Below are 22,513 nucleotides of genomic sequence, written 5' to 3' on the forward strand. Positions count from 1 at the left end.
GTGAGATTTTGGCAAGATTCAGTTACCCTGAACAACCTTTTAGCGACAAAGAGCAACAGTTCATTTTGCAAGAATTCACAAATTATCTAAATGAGAATGGAATCCAACACATCCGATACGCTCCTTATCATCCTGTCACAAATGGGCTGGCTGATTGTTCAGACAATCAAGCATTTGTGGAAGGAAACTCGTGAGCAAGGATCATTGTCAAAACGACTAAGCCAATTCCTGATGACTTACAAGAATACAACACATTCGACAACTAAAGTTCTCCACCATTACTCCTGGTAAAACATCAGTTACGAACAGCGTTTGCTCTGCTGATGTCGTCTAAGACAAAATAAATTGTTGAGAGGAAACAGTCAAGTTTTGCGAACTGAGAAAGGGGTAAACATCATGGGCGGGATTCTCCGCAATCGGCGCAATGCCCGCCAACCGACGCCAGAAACGGCGCGAATCAGTCCGGCATGGCGCCGCCCCAAAGCTGCGGAACTCTCCGCACCTTGGGGGGCCGAGCCCTCACCTTGAGGGGCTAGGCCCACGCCTGACTGATTTCCACCCCGCCAGCTGGCGGGAAAGGCCTTTGGTGCCCCACCAGCTGGTGCGGAAATGACTATGCAGTGCGGCGCATGCGCGGGAGCGTCAGCGGCCGCTCACGGCATCCCTGCGCATGCACAGTGGAGGGGGTCTCTTCCGCCTCCGCCATAGTGGAGACCATGGCGAAGGCGGAAGGAAAAGAGTGCCCCCACGGCACAGGCCCGCCCGCGGATCGGTGGGCCCCGATCGCGGGCCAGGCCACCGTGGGGGCACCCCCCCCCGGGGCCAAATCGCCCCGCGCCCCCCCAGGACCCCGGAGCTCGCCCGCGCCGCCTTGTCCCGCTGTTCGAAAGGTGGTTCAATCCATCGCGGACAGGAGAATCGCCGGGGGATTTCCGCCGACTGGCGCGGCGCGATTCCCGCCCCCGCCGAACCTCCGGTGGTGGAGAATTCGGGACACGGCGGGGGCGGGATTCACGCCGGCCCCCGGCGATTCTCCGACCCGGTGGGGGGTCGGAGAATCGCGCCCCATGTTTTTTAGAAAGGTCAGGAAGTATTGGCAAGGAACTATACCACCAGTGAGAAGTGGATACTTGCCATTGTCTTAGCACAGATAAGACCGGCCTACGACACTGTTTTACCTCAGGGTAATGTAATTTGGAGGAGACATGCTGATCAACTTTTAGTAACTAGACTAGATTGCTAGAGGCAGAGTCAACCAAGAGCTCACAAAAAACTGTGGCAAGTGGAGACCTAGATATTCCTAACAACCTGACAATACCAGAAATAACTGTGGGAGACAGAACCCCAGTTGAGGACACTTCAACAGTCAGTCAACCTGAAAACACGACGTTATTCCGGTTGAGACAATTGCAGACAACATCCAAACTACACGAAAAACACCAGAGGTTGCAGTCAACGTGAAAAAGCAGATGCCGCAGGTTAGCCGACAACCACACAGAAATCACCGTCCTCCAAAATGTCTCACGTATTGACTGTTGTGTTTATTAATTGCTCATATTGTAAATTTTGTTGACGTCACATTGGGCGTCCAAGTTCTCAGTTTGGGAGACGGTATTCCCCCACCCCCCCCCCGCCCACCCCATAGCGGAATTCCACCTGATTTGCACTCCGACAAATGAGAAAGCAACTTACAGTATTTGTCATGTAAATTTAAACATGGCGGGGATTACGAGGGATTCCTTCGCGAATCCCGTTATCAGGCCGCCATTTTACAATTTACAAGTTTTCTCACCTTCCAACAGTGCTGGGAGAAATGTCAATTGCTTGCAGTCTCTATGTTGAGCGTTGAGTTATTGGAGAGAAGTCAGCAGCAATGATTCAGCGCTCTCACTTTTCCCCTCACACTTGGCAATTTCCTTGAACTTAAAATGAGATTCATACAGAGCCTCGCTTTGTTAATTGCAATGCAAGAACGACCTGCAGGTTAATTAAACTGGATGCCGAAAGGTAAAATGTCCTCTTTAGCAGGTGCTATACCATCTTCTGAAGTTATGTTTCTCACCAAGGTAATAAAGTTGAGAAATGGGGAGTTAGGCAGCCTATTATCGTCAGCCCAGAATTCTGTTTGATATCAGCTACCTATTGCTGAGCCATAGAGATAAGAAAGAAGGCTTCAGGCTCATTTACTCTCAATCCTTTATCCGCTGCACCAGTCTCAGTGGACGTGCTCTGCGGAACACCGGTTTGAAATGTTAACCTGCTTCCATTAAACAGCTAGCTTTTGGCAACACCAGCTTCTTAAATGCTCTCCTGATCTCTAATTTTGACCTGCTTATTTTTACTGTGGAAGACCATGGGGGCAATTTACATCTTGCTACCCGTTTCCTCCTCTTGGCAGGGCCAAATTTGCAATCAAACAATACAACTGGACGCCTGCTGATCCTGATTTTAGGGTGGACCGCAATTTAAGGCAACCTAAATGACTAGAAACAAATGGGAGCTTTATTAATGGATGGGGATTTGGGGAGTTTTAAAAGTTTGTTTTCCTGGTATGGTGTGTAACTCACAATGTGTAAACTAATGGAGTGAAAGATGAATAGCTCGTACAATCATGGAACATTACAGTTATTACTCGGAGGAGGCCATTCAGCCTGCTGTGCTCATGCTGGCTCTCTGTAAGAACAACTCCACTAATCCTACTCCCCTACTGTAAGAAGAAATGTTATAGTTATATAAAAGGAAAGCGGGCAGTCAAGAGCAATGAAGGCTCACGAAAAGCTGAAAATGGAGATATTGGCGGAATTCTCCAGCCGTCGCGATTCACTTTTCCCGCTGGCGTTGTATCCCGGCCCACGGGTTTCCCAGTGGCGTGAGGTGGCTTCAATGAAAATCCCATTGACATGCGGCGGGAGTATAAATTCCCACCAACAGCGAGTGGCCTGTTGCCAAGAAACATGCGGCTCGGGAACCCTGCACATCTTTGCGTTGTGGGGGTGAAACCCACGCAAACACGGGGAGAATGTGCAAACTCCACACCGACAGTGACCCGGGGCCGGGATTGAACCTGGGTCCTCAGCGTCGTGAGGCAGCAGTACTAGCCACTGTACCACCGTACTGCCCCTCTAACTAGTAAATTAATGGAACTAAAGAATGACAAAATCCCCAGGACCTGACTGTTTCCGTCCGAGGATGTTAAAGGAAGGAGGGGAGCACATTGTAGATGCCCTAACTATAACCTTCCAGAGTAGCCTCGATTCAGGAGTAGCCCCTCTGGATTGGAAAATTGCACATGTCACTTCACTTTTTAAGAAGGGTGAAAGGGAAGGGGCGGCACGTGATGCAGTGGTTAGCACTGCTGTCTCACGGTGCCGAGGTCCTAGGTTCGATCCCGGCCCTGGGTCACTGTCCGTTTGGAGTTTGCACATTCTCCCCGTGTCTGCGTGGGTCTCACCCCCACAACCCAAAGATGTGCAGGGTAGGTGGATTGGCCACGCTAAATTGCCCCTTAATTGGAAAAAATGAATTGGGTACTCTAAATTTATAGAAAAAAATAGAAGGGTGAAAGGGGGAAACCAGGGAATTACAGACCAGTTAGCCTAACATCTGTGGTTGGGAAATTGCTGGAGTCCATAATCAGGGATGGGGTAACTGAAAATCTTGAAAAATTCTGGTTGATCAGGGAGAGCCAGCATGGATTTGTAAAGGGAAGGTCATGTCTGACTAATCTTACTGAATTTTTTGAAGAGAGGACTAGGGTAGTGGACAGGGGCATACCTATGGATGTCATTTATATGGACTTCAAGACGGCATTTGATAAAGTTCCACACAAGAGACTGTTAACTAACGTGGAAGCCCACGGAGCTGAGGGCAAATTATTGACATTGTTAGATAATTGGATAAGTGGTAGGCGACAGAGTGGGGATAATGGGTAATTACTCTAATTGGCAGGAGGTGACTAGTGATGTACCACTAGTGTTGGGGCCTCAAATATTCACACTATTCATTAATGACTTGAATAATGGTGCAGAAAGTCATATATCCAAATTTGCGGATAATACAAAGTTAGGTAGTATTGTAGGCAGCTTAGATAGATGATAGTAGAAAATTGCAAGAAGATATTGACAGACTAGGTGAATGGGCAAAATTATGGCAGATGGAATTTAATGTAAGCAAGGGTGAGGTTATCAATTTTGGATCAACAAAGTATAGAGCAGAGTATTTTCTAAATGGAAAGAGGTTAGGTCCAGTGGATGTCCAAAGAGACTTGGGGGTTCAGGTGCATAGATCCTTAAAATGCCACAAAGAAGTGCAGAAAATAATCAAAAAGGCGAATGGAATGATAGCCTTTATAGCTAGAGGATTTGAATGTAAAGACACAGACGTTATGCTGCAGCTAGACAAAACCCAGGTTGGACCCCACTTGGAGTACTGTGAGCACCTCTGGGCACCACACCTGAGGAAGGATATGGTGGCCTTACTTTATCAACCACGGTGATGTCAGAGCTGAACGCGAACCTGCACTCACCCTGTTCACCCAGGAGTGATTGGGTGGTGACTTTGCACGTTGAAGACTTTCTTTCTAGGTATGAAAAATAAGATTTATGAGGTAGAATACAAGTCGGCACATATTTGTTGTTTCAATCGATTAGGTAATTGTTACCGCGTCTCTATGAAGTGTTGGTGAGGTTGACTGAATTGCGGAGGTGTCACTGAATGGCATATATACAGTATTCAATTTTGACTCTGTAATTTAAGTTTGTACATATTCAGGGCAGTGAGCAGGTAACTGTCATTTCACTAATTTGAATGAATGATTTTTTTTTTCAATATACCACACATCACTCAACATTGATCCCAGAGGGTGCACATGCTCATGAAGTAATTTGGATGGCTGCAATTCCTACTGCTAATACTTATTCAAGTTATGAGGGCGGTGGCTGCCCCCAGGGAATCAAAAGATGTGAAAACAATGAGGTTTCGGGGAGGCATAGTGAGTGTGTGGGTCTAGTTACGGGGATCGGGAGGATGTGAGGAAACACTGGGAGGGGGCGGGGAAGGAAGATCTCCCGGTGTGAAAAATAAAAATCTGGTCAAAATATCCCAGCAATGAAGTAGAAAGGTATGTTAGAGCAGGGGTAAACTCAGGGTCGCGGGCAGGTTTTGGGAGTGACACGGCGCTCGGTCATGGCATTCTGAACGCAGGAGGAATGCCCAACGGCCCCTACCGGCTTTTTAAAATGGCGGCCACGACGGACTTTTGCCGGCCATGCCGCGCATGCGTGCCGGATCATGCAGTGCGCAGGCCCGGAGCCCAGAGGGGTGGACCGCCTTCCCCTGACGTCAGCTTACTGTCGACGGCCAGTTTTTTTCATCAAACGGCGTAGTCCTCCCACCTGAAGTGGCAGCAGAGAGCATGTCATGCTGATGTCACGTGTTCTGTGCAGAAGAGAGATTCCTCCATTTTGCAGCTGGTGTGAACTCCAGGGCCTCTGGTGAATAATCCATGGAGAAGAAGCTGAAAACAGGAACAAAGCAGCATAAAGATGCTTATTTGAGGTATGGGTTTATTAATTGTGCCATTGCAAATCAGGATTCAAAACTCATGTGTGTTATATAGAGAAGCACTGGCAAATGAAAGTTTACGGGTGGGATTCTCCGCCGGGGTGATTCCCCGTTTTGCTGGTGCCCGGGGCTTTCCCGACAGTGTGGGGCTGCCCCACAATGGGAAACCCCATTGACCGGCCGGTGTAACGGAGAATCCCGCCGGCGGGTCGGGGCAGAAAAGTGGCGAGGCGGGGCGGAGAATCCAACCCTAAAATCCTCAAAACATCAAAGACATTTGGAGACTACACATGGCGAGTTTGGGGACAAACATTTCTATTTTTTTTCAACAATCTTAAATCATCAGCTGAAGTAATCATCAAAAATGTAACATTGAATAACAAAGCAAGTGAGATTGTGAGGACCAGGCAGGCTCACCTGTCACATTAAAGGTGAGTGAAAAAGGTGGGTCCCGAAGGTCGGCCGGCATGGGTCTCAAAGGTCAGCCGATGTGGATCCCGAAGGATGGCCGGTTGGTAAAAATGGGTCCCGGGAAAAAAAAGTTTGAGAAACACTGTGTTAGAGGTGCAGAGCGTCCTGCATATAAATGTCAATACTGGAATGCGTGGATTTGATTTTTCTGAATGGCTCTGGGGATTTTTGAATGCACGGTGACATATTTGAAAGTTCCACAGATCACTGAGATTTGTTGAAAAAGTGTTTTTGTTTATTGTAGGTTATATTTGAAGCAGTTACGTCAGGTCAGCCTGAGTACATCGCCATCGATGAAGTGAAAATCCAAGGACACCCGTGCAGTAAGTAACAATCAGATTTTTCCATCCAATTTTAGAGCAGACAGATGGAAGGTGCGACCTGAGGTGAAGTCAGGCTTTGGCTGTCCTCCAATTATTTAAGAAAAAAATGACTTTGCTGTCCTCTGTGAGGAAATAGGACAAAACATGCTTTAACTGGCAATGCTGAATCTGCTCATACGGACGCACACAGAACATTCCACTCATATGAAGCTTGCACTATTACACAGCTCGGAGTAGGCATTATGGGTGGCACAGGGGCACAGCAATTGGCACTGTTGCCTCACAGCGCCAGGGACCCGGGTTCCAGCTTTGGGTCACTGTCTGTGTGGAGTTCGTACCTTCTCCCCGTGTCGGCGTGGGTTTCCTCCGGGTGCTCCTGTTTCCTCCCACAGTGCAAAGATGTGCAGGTTTGGTGGATTGGCCACGCTAAATTTCCCCTTCACGTCCAAAGGCAGGTTAGGTGGGATTACAGAGTGGCAGGGATGTTGGGGTGTGGGCCTAAGTAGAGTGCTGTTTCGGAGGGTCAGTGCAGATTTGATGGGCCGAATGGCCACCTTCTGCACTGTAGGAATTTTGTGATTCTGATTGTGATTACTGTTGCCATTGCCTGTTTATCCTGCTCTTCTATTCCCTCCCTCCTGCCTGTTCTGACAACTGCTTCTGCAGTTCACTGACTGCTGTGCTTTTCCAGACACGTCTCTGGCTTGCTGGTATGATGTGAAGCAGGGAGGGCTGGATCAGCGGCCTGTCGGTCAAGTTTCCCCAAAGAGATATCTTGGCCTTTTACTCAAAGAACTTTGTTTCAATCAGCCACTGGTCCCTGTCTGCCTACTGGCTCCATTACACAAATCAGAAATATACCAGGCCCGAGTGTTTGATTTAGGGTCAATCTTATGTATCCGTCAGACCCTACATTCCTACATTCTCCTTAAAATAGACACAGTTGGAATGCAGCAGATTGCAATATTAGGCAGAGCTCAGTTCTGTTGATTTTTTGCGTAGCCTGAGTTTGCTGCCAACCCTGGGGTGGATGTTGGAAGCTGCCAGCTGCAGAAGATGGGATCATCACTTCTGTACCCAAGAGGGAGTGTGGAAATCCTCTTTTTTACAGTCTCTGGGACGTCAATTTCAATAAATGGGCAGGAAACCTGATTGCAAGTGGAAGACTTGCTTTCAGGCAGGGAGTTACTGAAAGAATCGAAACGTTGTTCCAGACCCTCAAGGACAAGCATTCTGTTACTGATCTCGATAGATTAGACATAAATCGCACCAGGTTCCCGCCTGTATGAATGTGGGAATTTTTCTAAATATTTTCATGTCTGCTTGGTCACAGGCCATTCCTTGTTGGATGAGGGGAAGGTCAAGAATTCTATTCCTTGACTAAACTACACCTGGAAAATTTAATCCTTAGCTTTTGCTAATTTTGTTTTTGGGTGTATGGGAGAAGCTTGGAGCAACTCACTCTGAGCCTTCTCCTTTCCGAGAAGGATTGATATTTTGGTCATGGAATTTTCTTGTGCTAATTAGAGTTTAATTTTTGCAGATTGATTACCTGTCGAACTTCATTTAGCCAATTTGACTTCAGATTGATGGTCGGAGTGGCGTAGGGGTAAATGTCACTCGACTAGTAATCCTAGGAGAATGTTCTGGAGGCATGGGGTGGGATTCTCCATCCATTCACGGCAGCAGGATTTTCCGGAGATTTGGCTGAGTGCCAGATTTGCCGTCCTCGCTCGCAGCGGTAGCGGGGCGCACTCGCGACGGAGAATCCAGGCCGTGGGTTCAGATCCCACCACAGCAGCTGGTGAAATTTAAAATCAATAAAGCAAGTCTTCGTAATGGTGACCATCAAACTATCATTGATGGTTGTAAAAACCCATTCCGGTTCACTAATGTCCTTTAGGGAAGGAAATCTGCTGACCTTCTCTGGCCTACAAGTGACTCCAGATCGACACCAATGCAGTTGACTCTCAACTGCCCTCTGAAACATCCAAGCAAGCCGCTCAGTTTAAGGGCAACAGATGAGTAACAAATGCTGGCTGTCAGCAATGCCCTCATCCCATGAAAGAACAAAGAAAAAAAATGTCCTGTTCAGAAGGACTCGATTTCAGTTGATCGATTCTGGGCAATTTAGTTTGGGAGATGGGTCATGCATCCACCTTCAAGATGCTGCAGATTAAGATCGAAGTCTCTGTACTAATCATGTCAGAACATCTGGAGCACCTAAATTAGGGTACATCTACCAGAGTTCCTTCAAGTTCAAAACCTTGACCTTGCCTTTGTTCCAGACCTCCATTGGAACTCATGGGGGTGAATAGTTTAGATGCTGTTAAGAGGAGGCTGGATATACACGGGGAGTGGGGGTTGCGGGGGGCGGGGGGGGGGGGGGGGGGGCTGTGGAGAAAGCACTGGAGGGCATGTTCATAGAATCCCTCCAATGCAAGCAATTGGGATTAAAATCGGTTCTACCGAAAGATTTTAAAAAATTGTTGAAGAGCATTGCTTCTAAGTCAAAGAGCAAAGATAACATTGGATTCCTTCAAACAATTAAAATGCGGGCAATGATTAGAAATTGGATCATTATGAAAGCGCTGAGGTGTGAGGCTTTTGCACGTGTTGGATCTCTTTGTTTAAAATTTTAAAATTATAAGTGCCTCAATAAAATATTTTCTAAAAAAAATGAAAGCGCTGGAGTGAACTGACTCTCCGGCACAACGTAGCAATTGGATCACACCCTGCGATTCCAAGTTAGGAATTTGTGCATTTCTTGCTCACAGCAATTAGTGCACTTCTTGCACACAGCAACCCATCAGCTATCTGACTAGGAAGTGGAAGGATATGTTAAATCGCCTTTTCAATAACATTGTCACGGGATACCCATATGTTCAGTAATGATTCACGTAAAATCAGTTGACATTAAAAATGAGGAACAAAATAAACTTTAAGAATATGAAAATGTTGAGATGGTTTCAGCATCTGAGCATTAGATTAAGCATTAGATTATGTATCCATAATTGCAATAATTGCAATCTACATTCCCAATCTTCATCCGTGTGGCCTACCCATGGGACAATTTTAGCTGCAAGATATATTTCCCGATTTCCAGGCTCGATGAAATTAAGATTCATACCATTCATCTTCCACGCCCTCTTATTATTGCATTAAAATGTTTTATATTTTGATTCCATTTAAAACCCCACAGTCTTTCTTGTGTTTATTCCCAATCCTGTCCACCTGCAAAATTTCTCGAAAATATTTAGATTTTCTTTCATACCAGCAACCGCATCGTTCAACGGGGCAATGTCATTAGCTGAGGCCAAAGATGTGGCAAATCATTTTTGAGGATCCTTTATCATCATTACACCATCTCCATCTTCATCTAAAGAACACATTAATATGTCCAGGGCAATATTAAATAAAATTGTCGGCAAGGGGATCTCCCAGTTTAACTCCTCTGCTAACCAATACAGGCCTAGTTATTAATTTATTAGCCTCCACCGCTGTAAAAGCATCTGTATATAGATTCTCAACTAAATTTATGAAATCCTTGCATATTCCCACATGCTGTAGACTTTTAATAATAAGCTTGCGGCCAATGGAATCAAAAGCTTTGGCTAAATCCACAAATACTGCAGCATACTTTCCTGTGTAGATTTGCATCTTTATAACAGTTTTTTAAAACTGCAATATTATCATTACATACAGATACTCCGGCTGTAAATCCCTTTTGTCTTTCATTAAATTTAACATCACTACATAAACGATTAGTGTTTTTAGCGAGTATGAATACTAAGTAATACTGACCCTGATAGTCAATGTCCTCCAATTATCAATATATTTTTAAACAATTCTGGATAATCTGATTTTGGAATCAAATTTTTTTAACATATTTTAATTGGTGCATCTCCTGAAATTAACCAGATTGTGACTAATTTACCTCATGACTGGGGACATTTATTATTGAAACGTACCAATTCTTTAATTGTTACCTTATCTGCTCCTGGTGCTATATCAGTTTTACGTTGACCAATTGCTTCTACAACTTCTTCATCCATAATAGGGTCAATTAGTCTTTTATTATCTATTTTCTCTTTTTATATGTACTAATTTTATTAATATCTGGCTTTGTGTTATTAACAGCCAATTTATTCTTAAAATAGTTTCAGACTAGTTCGGCACAACATCGTGGGCCGAAGGGCCTGTACTGTGCTGTACAGTTCTATGTTCTATGTTCTAATCTTCCAATTCAGATTTTTCTAGCAGGCAACCTGTCTGTTCAGCAGACGGGCCAATGCTCTCCTGTTACTTTTATATCATTTGTGCACAGTCACGAAATGACCTTCTTTGATTGCTCTTCTTTTTAAAGCACCAGATTTGCATTTAGTCCCTCGTATTTTCTTCTGCTTAATTAATTTATTCCTGCGCTTACTTTCCTCACCAGCCTTAAACTCCCTATTCATCCAGCTGATATATGGTTCTTGATTTTTATTTTGTATTTCTATTTTATTAACTCTTTTAGCCATATCCAAAATAGAATAGGCAAATTAAAGTGAATCCTTTTTCTTAAGTTGATTGATTTTAATATCTCCTATAGTTAATGTGTTAACGTCACCTTGCACACTTCACTATTGCTGTCATTAGCTATTTCTTCCTCAGATAGACTACCATTTGGGACTTCATTAATATTATCTAACTCATTTTTATTTAATTTATCTCTTAATTCATAAAATTCTACTGTCATTTTATCTGCAATTTGTTTATTAGTTTCAGATTTTAAAACTTTAGCTATTTGGACATTAATGTTTTTCTGCCCCTTAAACTTCACTGTAACTTCTATGATAACTGTAGAAGGGGCAAAATCTCCTCCTCAGCCCATACAGAATTAATTTAATTCCCCTGTTACCAGCATTGCCAACCCTATCCTTATTACCAGCAACGACCCTCCTCCTATCCCTGTCTTTAGGGTGGACGTCGATGTCATGTTAAGTGGGACCCCTTTTAGTTTTAAATCCTTTCCCACATAACTTGCAAGGGAATTCCATTCCGATCTCTGCAGCTACAGCTTAAGGTTGGGCCACCACACATTTAGCACAATGGCAGGCAATAAGGTGAAACTCTTCACTCTCCTCACGCTCCCCACATTTAACCAGTAATTTAAGACCCCTATGTGACTGTCTGATAGGTTTCTTAAAATGTTTCAGAGAGTTAAAAACAATGGAACATCTAAAACCCCTACATGGATCAATTAAACTGATAATATTATTAAAATCATTGCCAGAATTATTTCTACTACACTCATTACTTGATAATCTAATATCTATAGGGATTTTGTCGTACTGTCCATTCTACATATTAAAATCTTGCTTTAAAGCTCATCCAATTAAAATCAGCGCTCTTATTATAAAATGTTAAATTAGTAAAATGGTTGAGAACTTCATTATTTATACAAAGTTTTTCGTCAACTTCCTCTAAAGGTGGCAAATTTCCTAATAGATCTTGGCTAAAATCTTCACAACCTGATGTCCCAAAGGTTAAATAGGTAGCATCTTTGACTGGTTTAATCTTATCATCCTCATAGGTTATGCTTCGAGGCATTAGAGCAGGTTGGGGCGCAATCGGGTGCCACTCCCAAAATCCAATGACAGTTACACTAACAATATTTAACATTAAAGCCTGAGCTAAAATGAGGATATTGTTTAAATGGTTAGACTCCCATACGGAATGACCATCCTCATTCATCATTTTCTTTAAACAATTCCTAATTTCCCCACCAATAGTGAAAAATGGTGTCCGCAAACCAACGGCAAGGATCGATTTTGCTGTGTTTGGAGTTAGCCGTCACCCTGAAGTATAGGAAACGAGTTGACAAGAACAGCAGGAGCAGCTGTTTGTCTCAAGACACCTATACCTCAAGGCGATGTTTCCAGAAGCACCACTTGAAGGCCCTGACCTGACAAGGGTTAAAAAAACTGAAACACCCCCAAGTCATTGTTACTCTCATTCAAGAATCAGGGATCTGTGGGCATTCACTTCAAGGTCTCTCATTTCCACTACGCTTCTCAGTATCCTCCCATTTATTATGTCTTGTTTGACCTCCACAAATCCACATTTCTCAGAATTGAATTCCATTTGCCTCTTTTCTGCCCACCTGATCAGTCCATTGATACCTTCCTGCAGTCTGCAGTTACCCTCCTTACCATCAACCATGTGGCCAATTTTTCGGTTGTCTGCAAACTTCCTGATTATTTGTCTGCAGACTTCTTGGTCATCCTCCCTACATTTAATTCCAAATCAACATATACCACAAAAAGGGCAGCACGTGGTGCAGTGGTTAGCACTGGGACTGCGGCGCTGAGGACCCCAGCCCTGGGTCACTGTCCATGTGGAGTTTGCACATTCTCCCCGTGTCTGCGTGGGTTTCACCCCCACAAACCAAAGATGTGCAGGATAGGGCCACGCTAAATTGCCCCTTAATTTGGGAAAAAATAATAATTGGATACTCTAAATTTATTTTAAAAAACATATACCACAAAGGGCCGGCGACCAAGTACTGGGCCCTGTGGAGCTCCACTTGAAACAGCTTTCCAGTCACAGAAACACCCATCAACAATTACCCCTTTATTTTCTGCCAATGGACCAATTTTGGATCCAGCTTGCTACATTCACCTGGATCCCATGGACTTTTACTCTTTTAACCCCTCTTTTATGTTGTCAAAAGCCTAGACGAAATCCATATAGACCAAATCAATTGCATGACCCTCATCAATCCTCCTTGTTAGTTCCTCAAAAAATGCAGTTAAGTTAATCAGACATAACTTGTCAGGAACGTTGGCTCTCCGTCATTAATCCATGCCTATCTAAGTGACAGTTTATCCTGTCCCTCAGAATTGATTCCAATAGACCAGCAGCAGCAACCCAGGGGGAAGGGGGGGGGGGGGGAGGGGGGGAGTGGGGAGGGGGGGGGGGGGTTAGTTTAGTTTAGGTCAAAGATAAAGGGGTTTTGGTACTTGTGTATTGTTAAAAATTTCTGTATTGTTATTGTTGCATTTGCTTTGTAAGAGGGGAAAAATTGTTGTTTGGGAAAAAAATTTCAATAAAACATATTTAAAAAAAAAAGAATTGATTCCAATAATTTGCCCACTACCGAGCTCAGAGTGACTGGCCTATAACTATTCGATCTATTCCTTGCTATCTTTTTAAACAAAAGCTCAATGTTAGCGGACATCCAATCCTCTGGCATCTTATCTGTACCCAGTGAGGATTGGAAAATGATGGTAACACCGGCCGCAATTTTCTCTCTGGCTTCTTTTAACAGCCTGGAACACATTTCATCTGGCCCTGGTAATTTATCAATGTTCAAGGGTGCTAATTCCTTTAATAATTCCTCTCTCTATGCTTATCACATCCAATACTTCACATTCCTCCTCCATAATTATAGTGTCTGCATTGCTCCCATCTTTTGTGAACTCAGATTCAATGTATTCATTAAGAACGATGCCCATATCCTCTGCCCCCGCATATATCACCTTTTTGATCTTTGGTGGATTCCACTATTTCCTTTCTTGTCTCTTTCCTCTTAATAAGAACAAAAGAACTAGGAGCAGGAGTAGGCCATCTGGCCCCTCGAGCCTGCTCTGCCATTCAATGAGATCATGGCTGATCTTTTGTGGACTCAGCTCCACTTTCCGGCCCGAACATCATAACCCTTTATTCCTTTATTCTTCAAAAACAATCTATCTTTAGCTTGAAAACATTTAATGAAGGATCCTCAACTGCTTCACTGGGCATGGAATTCCATAGATTCACAACCCTTTGGGTGAAGAAGTTCCTCCGAAGCTCAGTCCTAAATCTGCTTCCCCTTGTTTTGAGGCTATGGCCCCTAGTTCTGATTTCACCTGCCAGTGGAAACAACCTGCCCGCATCTATCCTATCTATTTCCTTCATAATTTTATATGTTTCTATAAGATCCTTCTAAATTCCAACGAGTACAGTCCCAGTCTACTCAACCTCTCCTCGTAATCCAAGCCCCTCAACTCTGGGATTGACCTAGTGAATCTCCTCTGCACACCCTCCAGCGCCAGTACGTCCTGTCTCAGGTAAGGAGACCAAAACTGAACACAATACTCCAGGTGTGGCCTCACTAACACCTTATACAATTGCAACATAATCGCCCTAGTCTTAAACTCCAGCCTTCTAACAATGAAGGACAAAACTCCATTCGCCTTCTTAATTACCTGTTGCACCTGTAAACCAACTTTTTGTGACTCATGCACTAGGACATCCAGGTCCCTCTGCACAGCAGCATGTTTTAATATTTTATCATTTAAATAATAACCCCATTTGCTGTTATTCCTACCAAAATGGATAACCTCACATTTGTCAACATTGTATTCCATCTGCCAGACCCTAGCCCATTCACTTAGCCTATCCAAATCCCTCTGCAGGCTTCCAGTATCCTCTGCACATTTTGCTTTGCCACTTATCTTAGTGTCGTCTGCAAACCTGGACACATTGCCCTTGGTCCCCAACTCTAAATCATCCATTTAAATTGTGAACAATTGTGGGCCCAACACTGATCCCTGAGGGACACCACTAGCTACTGATTGCCAACAAGAGAAACACCCAGTAATCCCCAATCTTTGCTTTCTATTAATTAATCAATCATCTATCCATGCTACTACTTTACCCTTAACGCCATGCATCTTTATCTTATGCAGCAATCTTTTGTGTAGCACCTTGTCAAAGGCTTTCTGGAAATCCAGATATACCACATCCATTGATTCCCCGTTGTCTACCGCACTGGTAGGGCGGAATTCTCCCCCCCCCCCCCATGCTGCGTGGTGGGAGAATCGCCGGGGCGCCGTGCGAGTCCCGCTACGCCGCCCCGGCACCCGCACACGATTCTCCTACCCCCCCCAAACCGGCGCGGCAAGAATCATGGCTGGCCTCTGGGAGAATCGCCGCTCGCCGTTTGTAACGGGCGAGCGGTGATTCTCCGGGCCGGATGGGCCGAGCAGCCTGCCCAACACGACGGGTTCCCGCCGGCGCCGTCCACATCTGGTCGCTGCCGAAGGGAACAGCGCGGGAACGCTGGGGGGGGGGGGGGGGGTGGGGGGGTGGGGGACAGCCTGTGTGGGGGGAGGGGGGTTCCTGCACCGGGGGCGGCCTGAAAAGGGGTCTGGCCCGCGATCGGTGCCCACCAATCGGCGGGCCGGCCTCTCTGAAGGATGTCCTCCTTTCCTCCGCCGCCCCGCAAGATTCATCCGACATCTTCTTGCTTGGCGGCCTCGGGGAGGTCGGCAACCACGCATGCGCGGATGACGTCATTTACGTGGCCCCCTTCAAGCCTCGTTATCATATTATCATGTTTCTCCTCCGGTTTTCACTCCGGCGTCGGCACTTAGACTCCCGATGGGAGAATTGCGCCCGTAATGTCCTCAAAAAATTCCACTAAATTAGTCAGGCACGACCTGCCCTTTATCAACCCATGTATTGATAAAACACCTTTGGATTCTCCTTGATTTTGCTTGCCAATATTCTTTCATGCCCTCTCTTTCCTCTCCTAATTTCCTTTTTGATTTCACCCCTCCTCTTTCTATACTCCTTTTGTCTTTCAGTAAAATTGAGCGATGCTGCCTGACATAAGCTTTCCTCTTCTGCCTCATCTTACCCTGTAAGTTCCTTGACATCCAGGGTCCTCAATTTGGCTGTAACACTTTTTTCTCTGTGGGTACATGCTCACTCAGAACTCCTGGAATCTCCATTTTGAAAGCCTCCCACTGCTCCGACACTGATTTATCTTCAAGCAGATGTTCCCAGCGCGCTTTTGCTAAATCACTCCTCGGCTTAGTCAAATTGGCTTTGTTCCAATTTAGAACTTGAACTCCAGTTTTATTTTTTGTCCTTTTCCATAATTATGTTAAAACTAACTGAATTATGATCACTATCACCAAAATGCTCTTTCACTGCCACTCCTTCCATCTCCCCAGCTTCATTACTTGAGGCTAAGCCCAGAACTGCACCCCGTCTTGATGGATTTGCTACATCCTGGCCAAAATGTTCTCCTGAATGCACCTTAGGAATTCTATTCCCTCTATTACTTTCACAGTAAAATTATCCGAGTTAATATTGGGGTATTAAAAATTACTGCCCTACAGTTTTTGCACTTATCAGAAATGTTCCTACATATTTGCTCGTCTATCTCCCTGTGACTGTTTAGGGGTCGATAATACACGCTGAGCAATGTGACTGCCCCTTTTTTGTTCTGTAGCTCAATCCATATATCCTGAATTGATGATCTTTCTAACATATCGTCCCTCCTCACTGCTGTAATTGTTTCTCAAACCAAAATTTCCACCCTCTCCCTTTTTATTCCTCTTTCTATCTCAGTCTGAAAACCCTGTAACCAGGAATGTTGGGCTCCCATTCCTGTCCCCCTTCAAGCCTCGTTATCATATTATCATGTTTCTATTTGTGCCCTCATTTCCTTTGCTTTATTTACTGTACTCCTTGCATTAAAGTATACATTGCTGAACACTGCCAAACTTTCTTTTTTATTTTCTCTCTTTTGTTCCCTCTGTTCCTCATCGGAGTCTACCCCCCCCTCCATCAAACTGGTTTAAACCCTCCCCAATAGCACCAGCAAATCTCCTAACATGGATATGATCACTCACTCCTTAGGCCGACACTGCTGAAGGTGCTTTCAGCTAAATAAAAAGCTTGACTCCCCATGTCTTTCATTCATTTAACTGCTTGCCTTCTTCCAAGGGCTGGACTGGTGTAGGATCTAGGGGCATTTTGCAGCTGGAGATTAGTATCAACAAGTCTCGAGATGGCGGCAAGAGGAAGGGAAGCTCTCAGAGGGAGAATAAGTGAGATTTAAAAACACAGATTAAAAGGAACTTTTGAACATTGCAGGAGTCAAACAATACATTTATCCATAGCAGGCAACAGAGCCCAAGTCCGCCTGATGCATGGCTGTATAACAGCAAACGGTCTTTTCTGCCGATTAATGATAGCTAAGTCTGATCCAAATCATAAATAACCTTGCCAAGAATCATTGCAACATCGATTTATCAGCAAGTGGCAGAGGCCCATATTGCAACTATAAATCCCAATTGAAGTCAACGTACAGGCTCTTAACATTCAACCTTGACACCATCTAGCCTCTGCTACTTGAGCTTTTTCGTCTCCTCCTTTTCAACATTGACGGCGTCCCTGTAACCTTGGCTAAATGTCGAGGTTTCTCAATTTTCATAAAAACTTTAGCAGTGCAAGGTTGAGAACAAAATCGTAGAATAATCCAGCACAGATGGATGCCATTCAGTCCATCATGCCTGTGCCAGCTTTATGAAGAGCTATCCAATTAGTCTTTCTACCCTGCCCTTTTCCTGTAGCCCTGCAAATACCTTCCCTTCTAATATTCACCTGATTCAAAAATTGTTGAATCTGTTTTCACCCACTCTTTAGGCAATGCAATCCGGATCATAGCAAAATAAAACTCTCCTCATCTTGCCTCTGGTTCTTATCCCAATTACCTCAAACCTGTGTCCCCTGGTTACAACCACCCCTTCCTCCCCACTTCCTCTGTCAAATTTATTCAAAATTCTGAACATCTCTGTTATCCCCACTCAGCCTTCTCTGCTCCAAGAACAATCCCAGCTCCTGCCTTCTCTCCCCGTAACTTAAGTCCTGCATCCCGAGTACTATTCTCCTCTGCACCTTCTCTCGGGCCTTGGCATCCATCCTGAACAGTCGTACCCAGAATTTAACGCAGCTGGAGCCTAACCAGTGTTTTTTCAAAGATGCAGCACAACCTGGATTGGAACCCTGTGCCTCTGTTTCCAAAGTCAGTGATCCCAGATGCATTTTTAAGAGCCTGCTCAACCTGCTCTGTCACCTTCGGAGACTGATGCACGTCCAGCCGCCATCCAGGGTCTCTCTGTTCCTGCAGCCCCTTTAAGATTGTGCTATTTATGTTGTGATACCTCTCCTCATTCTCCCTACCAAAATAATCATTTACCGGCCAGAATTCTTCAAGAGGAAATCCCATTGGCAAGCGGCGGGAATCGAGAATCCCGCTGCCTGCGAAAAACGCGCCATCGCGAAACACACGGCTGGAGGACCAGAGAATCGCGCCCCACACTAAATTTAATCTGCTATGCATCTGACCGTTTTCCAGTCTGTAAGGCCCTCCTGGGGTGTTGTCCTCTTCCCATGCTTTGCTACATTTCTGACTTTCATGTCATCTCCAAACTTTGAATTTGTGCCCTGTACACCAAAGTGCAGGGTGGTCTTATGGCGCAATAATAGCATTTCTACCTCGAGGTTCAAGCCCCACTTCAGGACTTGACGGCCATGGAAGGTGGGCGGCACAGTGGTTGGCACTGCTGCCTCACAGCGACAGAGACTCGGCTTCAGTTCTGGCCTTGGGTGACTGTCTGTGCGGAGTTTGCACGTTCCCCGCTTGCCGGCGTGGTTTTCGTCCGGGTGCTCCGGTTTCCCCTCACAGTCCAAAGGTGTGCAGGTTAGGTGGATTGACCATGCTAAATTGCCCCTTAGTGTCCAACGGATAGGTGGGGTTACCAGGATTGGGTGGGGGAGTGGGCCTAGGTAGGGTGCACTTTCAGAGGGTCGGTGTAGATGCGACGGGCCGATTGGCCTCCTTCTTCACAGTAGGAATTCTGTGATTCTATGCTAAGCAAGTTGATGATCAGCCTGTAAATGTTTTCAATATGCCTGATGGGCAGGCGATAAAGAGTGGTGGAGTTTCCTAGTCAGCTGTATTGCACAAAGCGATGTCAAACCACTGCAGTGCTTCGTCAAACATAAATATGGACCAATCTAATCGAAGTTCATGGTCACCAATGTCCTCTTTGAGCACAGTACCTGGAGGAGGAGGAAACGCAAATCCAGACCTTTCATGTATCTTAGAGCAGTGGTTCCCAACATGCACAGTGGTGTCCCGCACACGTCAATTTATTTAGCTTCAGTCTGAAAAATTACAGTTCATCATACATCTCTGAATCCTGTCCCATAGCTAATTTAATATCCACGCAGCCACTGCTAACGTATTGTTAATAATCCCCATGAGATTGTTTTCCTAATGTTAAGGACCAGGGTTTAGAAAACTCCAAAGTATATCATGGAGTTCACCTGACCCACAACTTTTAATAGATTTTGGTTATGGGGAGCACAAGGGCCCACTTTACAGGTGTGATGCAACAGAGATCTAAAGTATTTTTAAAACAAAACAATGTTTATTCTATGAATTCAGTTAATATTTTATAAACACACAGTAAACATCTTATCAACTACAAACACTGATACCGTCCTAAATGCAATATTCTATAGGTAACCCTTAGTAACTTTCCTAACAACATCCATAAGCCCAAAACACTTTTTAACAAAGACAGCAGGTTTAAATTCTCTATAGAAACCGGTATTACTTTGAAATCGTCATTGAGCTGAAGACATTATTTAGCTTGTAGAGAGAAAGATGAATACACACATCTGCTTGGTTCACATGCAGCTGTCCAAATGAAAGCGAAACTAAATACAGAACCAAAACCAGCTTTCAGCACAAAACAAAAGTAAAAAGCAGAGCCCAGCTCCACACACTGACATCACTGCAGCTGTTTGATAAACACAGATTTCTTAAAGGTACATCCACCTGACACTAATAAATTTATTTATCAAGTCCATGCACCGTCAACCACATGACACCCATCAAGTCTCTCACTTCATCAAAGTAATTTTAGAGGGATATTTACCATTCACAGAATGGATGCATTCCAGCAGAGTTGTCTCAGTTCTAACAATAATCTTTATTATTGTCACAAGTAGGCTTACATTAGCACTGCAATGCAGTTACTGTGAAAATATCCGCGTCGTCACACTCTGACGCCTGTTCGGATACAGTGAGGGAGAGTTCAGAATATCCAAATCACCTAACAAGCACGTCTTTTGGCACTTGTGTGAGGAAACAGGAGCATCCAGAGGAAACCCACGCAGACGCTGGGAGAACGTGCAGACTCCACACAGACAGTAACCTAAGCCGGGAATCGAATCTGGGACCTGACCCTGGCGCTGTGAAGCAACAGTGCTAACCACTGTGCAGCCGTGCCGCCCGATCAAATGGCAGTAAATTTTGCAGATATCAATGCAGCACGCCCCACCTCCGACACGCCAATTTTCAGACACAACCGGATTTCTCAAAACAACCGAGATTCCTGAACTAATTCCCAGTTAAATGAAATTTGTTGACAAACACAGCGACCAAGAATAAGTTACAGAACAACTCCGCAGCAAGTAACTAATCGGTCATGGTGTCAACGGCACATCTGTAAAAATTAATCACTGGCTACCAAGCGGTTTTGTAGCCGACACCATTGGTTTGTTCCATTATAAAGATAAATAAGGAAATAGACTCTCTTTCACACACCAATCTCGATGAAAACGTCCCACTAATATCTCATTGTACTGGAAGACATAGGTGGCACGGTAGTGCAGTGGTTAACACTGCTGCCTCATGGCTCTGAGGTCCCAGGTTCAATCCCGGCTCTGGGTCACTGTCCGTGTGGAGTTTGCACGTCCTCCCTGTGTTTGCGTGGGACTCAGCCCCACAACCCAAAGATCTGCTGGCTAGGTAGATTGGCCATGCTAAATTGCGCATTAATTGGGGAAAAAAAGAATTGGGTACTCTAAATTTCTATTACAAAAAGAAGAGAGGCCGTGGCAGAGGTTCACTGATGCACATGTGCCAGTAAGCACAGATAATTACCTGATTTCTCAGCCACATTCGGTGATAAAATAGAAAAACAATGCTGAATTTAATACACTGTGATAGAAGATAGCCTTCTTATTTATCTAGTCACTCCAGAAGTGTACATTAACAAATGTTGCCATTTATAAGGAGGTGATAATCCCACACTGTATGTGGAACTAAGTGCGGGTGATGCTCTGAAGTGAGTAATCTCTCCATTTTAAACATAAACAAAGCACTCAGCCGATTCACAAAAAGTCTGATGCTGATAGCAACAAAAGTGCTGACGTTGTGCTTTTAGCCCGCATTTTTCACAACCCAGTACCATAAATGCTCTAATACAATAGCTCAATAGAAAATGCATTATGATTGCACACGAGAGTACATTCTGCAAGGCTGCACACCAGCAATCAAATAGTAAGTATGAATTTCCAATGTGCAGCAACTGTGGCATGGAGCCTCATTAGATTTACCCATATACTTGCCTCAGCATGTTTTGTCTGCCTTTCTCCTGGGCCTTTCCTTACACCTTTTGTCGTGGGCTTCAATCTTTTACTCTCCACTTTTTGTCAGGGATGAGGAGAAACCGTCCCTCTAGGAGGGTCTTGAGCCTCTGGCACTCGCTTCTTCCAAAGGGAGGACTGGATGAAGTTGTTGGCTACTCCTGTGTGTTGGCTTTTTAAAAAATGTTTCTGTTATTTTGTTGTCTATTTCCTGGATTATTGGTGTTTTGTTTATTGTAAAATTGTTGGTAGTAACTGCCATTTAGAGTGGTAGGGGACAGTTTCAGGTACCTAGGTATCCCAGCGAGGGATTGGGTATATAAATTGAACTTGGCCCGGTTGGTGGATCAGACGAAGGAGGATGCGCTCCCATTGTCTCTGGCGGGCAGAGTTCAAACGGTGAAAATGACGGTCCTCCCGAGATTCCTATTTGTTTTTCAATGTCTCCCCATCTTCATCCTGCGGCCCTTTTTTAAGCGGGTCAATAAAGTTATTGCGGGCTACGTGTGTGTGGGGGGGGGTGGGGGGGGGGGCAAGTCCCCGCGTGTGAGGAGGGCAATGCTTGAGCGGAATCGGGGGGCGGGTGAGCTGGCGCTGCCGAATGTTAGCAATTATTACTGGGCAGCTAATATAGCCATGGTTAGGAGGTGGCTGTTGGGGGGGGGGGGTTCAGCATGTGTGTGTATGGAGGCGCCTTCATGTAAGGGCACAAATCTGGGGGCGTTGGTAACTGCGCCTCTGCCGTTCCCGCTGGCGCGGTACTTCATCAGCCCCGTGGTGGTGGCAGCCTTGAGAGTCTGGGGGCAATGGAGGTGACATGTGGGAGCAGAGGGAGCATCGGTCCGGTCCCCAATCTGTAATAATCACCGGTTTGTCCCGGGGAGGATGGA

At 45.0% G+C, this 22,513-nt stretch overlaps 1 protein-coding gene across 7 annotated transcripts in view; it reads left to right on the forward strand.

The window, feature by feature from the left end:
* Positions 1 to 22,513, forward strand: part of LOC140385802 (receptor-type tyrosine-protein phosphatase mu-like) — an 897,711-nt gene that overhangs the window by 171,903 nt on the left and 703,295 nt on the right. For all 7 annotated transcript variants that reach the window (XM_072468340.1, XM_072468341.1, XM_072468342.1 and 4 more), the window contains exon 3: positions 6,278 to 6,356. In XM_072468340.1, coding sequence (XP_072324441.1) covers positions 6,278 to 6,356 — 79 coding nt within the window. The remainder of the gene's footprint in view (positions 1 to 6,277; positions 6,357 to 22,513) is intronic.

This window comes from Scyliorhinus torazame, chromosome 11 (assembly GCF_047496885.1).
Source record: "Scyliorhinus torazame isolate Kashiwa2021f chromosome 11, sScyTor2.1, whole genome shotgun sequence".
NCBI classification, from domain to species: domain Eukaryota; kingdom Metazoa; phylum Chordata; class Chondrichthyes; order Carcharhiniformes; family Scyliorhinidae; genus Scyliorhinus; species Scyliorhinus torazame.